At 64.9% G+C, this 5894-nt stretch overlaps 1 protein-coding gene across 1 annotated transcript in view; it reads left to right on the top strand.

The window, feature by feature from the left end:
* Positions 1-5023, top strand: part of GRAMD4 (GRAM domain containing 4) — a 62560-nt gene extending 57537 nt beyond the window's left edge. The window contains exons 13-17 of the mRNA XM_023523687.1: positions 137-840; positions 1551-1644; positions 2426-2510; positions 3099-3167; positions 3580-5023. Of these exons, the coding sequence (XP_023379455.1) occupies positions 137-840; positions 1551-1644; positions 2426-2510; positions 3099-3167; positions 3580-3684 (1057 nt within the window). The 3' untranslated portion in view covers positions 3685-5023. The remainder of the gene's footprint in view (positions 1-136; positions 841-1550; positions 1645-2425; positions 2511-3098; positions 3168-3579) is intronic.
* Positions 5024-5894: the final 871 nt, after the last annotated feature.

The following is a 5894-nucleotide window of genomic DNA, read 5'->3' on the forward strand; positions in this document are numbered from 1 at the left end:
GAGAGCCTGCGGAGTGGCCCTGGTCACACGGGTGGCGGCGAAGCAGGGAAGGGGCAGGAGCAGGCAGCCTGGCTCCCTGGGGAGGCTGGGACCGGACCTCCCGGGGCCAAGCGCACGTGGTGCTGGCCGCCCTCAGGGTGAGGGCAGAGCGGGCTGAGGGGTGGGCGTCCGGGGCGGTGGCAGTCCTGCGAGGCGTCGCGGGCCTGCGTCTGCACTTGCAGCCCGCTGGGCCGGCGTCGCGTGGCCCGGCCTTTTCTTTCGTCTTGGTCCCACGTGTGTCCGTTGTCTCTTTTCTGACCAGCTGTCAGGGCATGACAAGGTACGGTGTCCGCGGGGAAGCCCCTCCTCCTGCCGTGACCCAGTGCTGTGTGTTGCCGTGCTGTGACTGTGCCGTGACTGTGACGTGTGTGTTGCTTCTGGTGGCCTGTCGCGGGCCAGCTCTGATCCTGGCACGTCTGTCTGAACTGCCAGCGCTGAGCACCTGTGGCACAGCACCTGGACTGTGTGTGGGGGCAGAGGGTCTCCCCACGGCCACAGGGCGCCGAGGACCGGGCACCCCATGCCTGGGTGCCCACGCCTGGGCGCACACGCTGTTTGCCCGTCCGTTGGCCTCTGGGCGTGGGGAAGGGGGTCGTGTGCGTGCCGGCTCCTTGCCCCCCTTGGCATGGGCATGGCTGACGGCGGGACGCTCTTGGCAGCCGCAGACGGCCTCGCGGAGCTACGTGTCCAGTGCGCCAGCCAGCCTGAGCAAGGACGAAGACGCCGGCCGCTTCCACAGCACCAAGAAGGGCAACTTCCACGAGATCTTCAACCTGACGGAAAATGAGCGACCGCTGGCGGGTACGAGTGCCACGAGCCCGTGACCCAGCCTGGCCCGGCGGGGGATGCCCGGTGTGGGCGCCGCAGTGGGGCTGCCGGCCTCCCTCCTAGACACCCGGGCAGGCGGCCCCGGCCCACACAGGGCGACCTTGCCACAGTCAGCGGGCGGCAGGGGTCAGCGCAGAGTCCGGTGCCGGCCACTCCCCTGGCGTGTGCAGCCTGCCCCGAGGTCCTTCCGGCCTGTCTGCGGCCTGAGTGGTGACTCGGGAGCCCGGGTCCCTGTCCCCTCCCAGAGAGGCCCTCCCACTACAAACCACACACTGTGGGCGCTCAGCGAACCGGGCTCTTCAGACTTTGGCGCCCGTGGAGCGTGGTGGCGGGCGGTCTGCGTTCTGCCCTGAGCCCCGGTCCCGCCGGCCGGGAACGCGGAGCGTGCGCGTCGTGGCTGCCGCCCGGTGCGTCTTCCTCCACCGTTTAAATGGTGTCCTTCTCCTTCAAAAACAAACACAAAAGCCCTGCCCGTTCACGCGGACAAGAAGGCGTCTGTTCCTTAGCCTCGTAGATGCCACCTCGCTCCTGCCGAGCCACCGTCCTCCCACTCAGTGCCACCTGCCCAGAGGTGGATGTCGGCACACCTCGGAGCAGCCAGGGCTGGCGGGCGGGTCCCGGCAGCATGCCAGAGGTGGGCGTCCCCAGCGGGGACGGTCACGGTCGGTTTTTGTCCCCCTTAGCATGTGAGAACGGCTGGCGTTGCTGCCTCATAAACAGAGACCGGAAGATGCCCACGGACTACATCAGGAACGGGCTGCTGTACGTGACCGAGAAGTGAGTGCGCGCGGCCTGCGGGCCGGGTGCCGCCGCCGGGGGGCCCTAGGGCACAGGAGTGGGCACAGCGCCGGGCCCGCCAGCCCTGCCAAGAGCTTAGGCCCCACTGCTGGCCGTCCCCGCTTCCAGGGACAGGAAGTCCCACCTGCGAGCCCCACACGGCCCGGGTCAGCCACGCCATCGCTTCCCCAGACTTGCGGGGAGGCTCGGGTCTGGGGTGCTGAGGATGGGGCGACAGGTCGTGAGTAGTGTCGAGCGAAGGGAACTGTGTGGTTCCACCTGCTGGAGCCACAGCACAAGTCGTAGGCAGAGTCCTCATCACTTTCCTTTTGGGGTTCAGCAGCCCAAAGATGGTTGTGCAGGTGGCTTAGCTTTGAGGCTGCCCCAGCTGGGGAGATGGTGCTGTTCTCAGCCTCGGGGGCCTGTGGCCAGCCGTCCCCCACATGGCAGCGGCCAAGGGCCCACACTTCCCTGTCTGTCTCCCCGCTGAAGGAATGGCCGAGGAGACCCGGGCGGGCCTCAGGGATGCTCAGCACGTCCCAAGGATTGTTAACGCAGTGGGGACGTAGCACAGATTCAGTGTGGAGCAGTGGGTTTTAGTCTTCAGAAGCTATGAAGCTCTTTCTAAAAGTGCCGTGTTTTGTAAAAGGCCAGGTTCGTAACAGGTCCCAGGGCTCTCTGTTTGGGGGTCACCTTGGCACCACTGCGGCAGTGCTGGCCGCAGCAGGCACGGCCCCCTGGGTTCGGGGGCTGGACCATGCCTCTGTCCGTTCCCCCGCAGTTACTTGTGCTTCGAGAGCTCCAAGTCCGGCTCCTCCAAGAGGAACAAAGTCATCAAGCTGGTGGACATCACAGACATTCAGAAGGTCGGTGTGGCCCCGCCTCCGCGTTCCGTGTCCCACTTCTGGTTTCAGGAGGAGACGTTGTGGGGACGCAAGGCCTGCGGGGTGGGGCTGGGAGCCGGGCACGTTTACGGGAGGGCGGGTGGCGTCTGCAGACTCCAGCAGGCCCGGCTCTGCCACGCCGGTGCCCCCTTCCAGAAGAACAGCCCCTCCTGTGGGTCGGCGCCTCATGTCCTCGTGCGGATGGGGAGGGGGGTGTGGCCAGGTGCCCGAGCCCGTTCTGACCATGGCACTACCCGCCCCTCGCCCATGAGGCCCCTGCACCTTGGGGCAGGTGTCGGCAAGAGCAGCCTGCCTCCCCGCTTCGGCGATTTTAGCCGGTTTCCTTCACGTGTGGTCGCGTGGAGGGGGCACACTCGGTGGGGCTGGCCGGGCCCGCCTGCCCCACCACCTTGTCACCGAGTCCCGCCTCGATCCTCGCCTGTGGCTGGGAAGCCGGCGCCCTGTGGGTGTCGCCGCCCGTGGGCTCCACGGAGGAGAAGGCCCTGGGTGTGGGCGGGCGGCACAGCCCTGCCCGACAGGCCGTGGTGACCGTGTGCTCTCCTCTTCCAGTACAAGGTCCTTTCTGTCCTCCCGGGGTCTGGCATGGGGATCGCCGTGTCGACGCCATCGACCCAGAAAGTAAGTGTCGGGCAGGCAGGTGGCCCTGGGAGTGTGGCCCTGAGCGTCCCTGGGGTGAGCTCAGAGCTACCGACCCGCTGGGCTCCAGCTGGGTGGAGGGGCCCGAGAAGCACCCTCGCTGCCCCCTCCCTTCCTCCCCCGCCCCTGGTGGCCAGAGAAACTTCTCGCTGCATCGAGTTTGGGTCCGGGAGGCCGAGGTCCACAGGGGACTCAGGGACAGAGGGTGGCACTGGTGGCCTGTCCCTGGCCTCTTGCCTTGGTTTCTCTGAAGGCCAGCATCTGGGTGGGAAGGGGTTTTCCCTTGGGTACCCAGGCCCCACGTGGCTCCACCTGGACCCGGCCCAGGGCCCGCCAAGGCCTGGGGGCAGTGGCCTTGTCACCGTGGCTCAGTGACAGTGTTTCCTCTTGCCAGCCGCTGGTGTTCGGTGCCATGGTACACAGAGACGAGGCCTTCGAGACCATCTTCAGCCAGTATGTGAAAATCACAGCAGCGGCAGCTTCCGGCAGTGACAGCTAGTGTCACCTCTCCTAGGACACTGCCAGGTTTTGTTTTGTTTTGTTTAACGATTTGGTAGTGGGAAAAGAAATTGGACATCCTCATGATCTTTTGCAATAATTCTCCTCGATCTGTGGTTTCTATTGTGTTGAGCCTGTGTTTACAGACCCTTCACGCAGGGGTGGGGGCACTCGGACGGTGCCAGCCCACCTGGTGGGTGAGGCACGACTCACGGACACCTGTGGACACAGGGCAGAGGGTCCTCGGAGGCCCCTGGAAAGGATGACGTGTAGGACACACGCTGTCCCATCTGCCGCCAAGCACAGCTGCTGCTCCTGTCCCCGCCTGGGCAGGGAGCCCGGGCGTCGGCCACACAGCCTGCTCTCTGAGGCTGGAAGCCCTTCCACACCAAAGCCATAGCTGAAGGACGTCGCTGTTTGGGGCACCCAGGCCCCTTCGCCAGCCTGCACGGGCGGCCAGTTAGTCCTGCCCGTCCTTCGGCAGGACCTCCGGCCGCGTGTCCTCGGCGTGCCGTCGGCTCGTGCTGTGTGCTCCGTGGGGACAGTGAGGGTGGTGGGGGGAGGGCCCTGGTGCCCGGGCCTGGGCCTGGCCCTCCTGCCGTGTCGGCCCGATGAGCAGCCGGGAGGCCTGTGACCGGCGTGTGACACAGGTGCGCAGCGCACATCGGTGGAAGCACATCTTTTTAACACTTCGCTCTTTGGAAAGCCTGGAAAGTTCTCCCGGCTCTCGGGAGACCTGGGCTTCGGCGGCTCTCGGACGAATCCCATCCGCAGTGCGGCTGCTCCGGCCTCCGAGCTGAGCCACCGGCGTCGGTGAGGGAGGGCGAGGGCTCCGGGCAGGGGTGGAGGTGGACAGGAGCCTCCCAGACCCATGGCGGGCCGCTCCGTGCAGAGGGGACGCTCTGGGGAGTGACCATGAGCGGAGCCCAGCGGTTTGGGGCCAGGCAGTCTGTACCCCTGACCCTGTGCCAGCGTGGGCTTAGGAGGGGGCGGTCCCTGCCCACCCCAGCTGTCACCTGGAAGCCATGGCCCCTGTGGAGGTGGCCGGGCTTGGTCCATTCTGGAACAGCCGTGGAGGCCGAGGGGGGTCAGGACAGGGGTGGGCTCTGCACCTTCCCATGTGGTTACCCCAGGTTCTCGACTTGTCTTGAGTCCTTCGGGTGTCATTGAGGGTTTTTTGAAGAAACAGAAGATTCTATTTTTTACAGAGAGCAAGCTGTTTTTCTTATTTTTGTATCATTTTTCAGATGTACTTTCTACCTTTGCTCTGATGCTAATTTGTTGGTTTAGGTGAGAGGCCGATGGCATTGCTCTTGTAACCCCTTTGTGGAGGGGCTGCAGGGTCACCTCCTGGGCCTGGGGCCGCTTCGGGGGAACCCTGCTGACCAGCCAGATGAAGCACACACCCCGCCCCGCCCCAGGGAACTGGGGGGCCCATGGCCGTCCCACCGGGATTGGCGCGTGCAGTTCCATGGGTCGACCTTTCGGTGAAGGCAGCGCCCACTCTAAACTTTGGCCCTCGGAGTCGACGCAGGTGGACGGGCTCTCGGCCCCGTAGAGGCCTCGGGGACACACAGGGGACACACCCCAGAGAGACCCGCCTCTTAGTATCCAAAGCAAGGCAGGGTGGGCCCTGAACTGCCCCCAGGGACGTGCTGCGGGGGGAACCCCCATGGGTGCTGCTCCAACCCCTTCCCCCCGCCGCTGTGGGGTCAGCACGTGCCTCGGTCAGCCGATGGGGGCCTGTCGCCGAGTGCAGAGGGATGGCGGTTCAGTTCGAGTCCCTTTTGAGGGGAAAGGGAGATGAAAACTGACCATGTGCCGGGGAGCGGCCGCCGGGCTCCAGCCCAGGGCGCGCCGAGGGGTGCCGGGCCGCAGGACGGGGTCCCCGAGTGGCACAGCGGGCCACCGGCAGGCCGTCTGGCTGCCCGGGGGCTTTGCCAGGAGGAGCGCAGAGCTGCGTGGGCCCGGGCTCCCCACCGGCGAGGACCTGCGGTTTTGCCAAACTGTAAATCTGGGCAGATGTTGAGTTTCCAAGACTAATCGCTGAGCTAGAATGAATGTTAAATTTTTTATGTCTGAAGTTCGAGTCTATTTTGAATCTGTAAATAGCCCTGACCAGTGTGACTTCTGTTCAATGAAAGGATTGTACTGTGTAAAGAACTGATAAAAAGATCCCCTGGTAACATTTTTTTAAAAAAACCTTATTTG

The sequence above is a fragment of the Pteropus vampyrus genome, unplaced genomic scaffold, assembly GCF_000151845.1.
Source record: "Pteropus vampyrus isolate Shadow unplaced genomic scaffold, Pvam_2.0 Scaffold401, whole genome shotgun sequence".
NCBI lineage: Eukaryota > Metazoa > Chordata > Mammalia > Chiroptera > Pteropodidae > Pteropus > Pteropus vampyrus.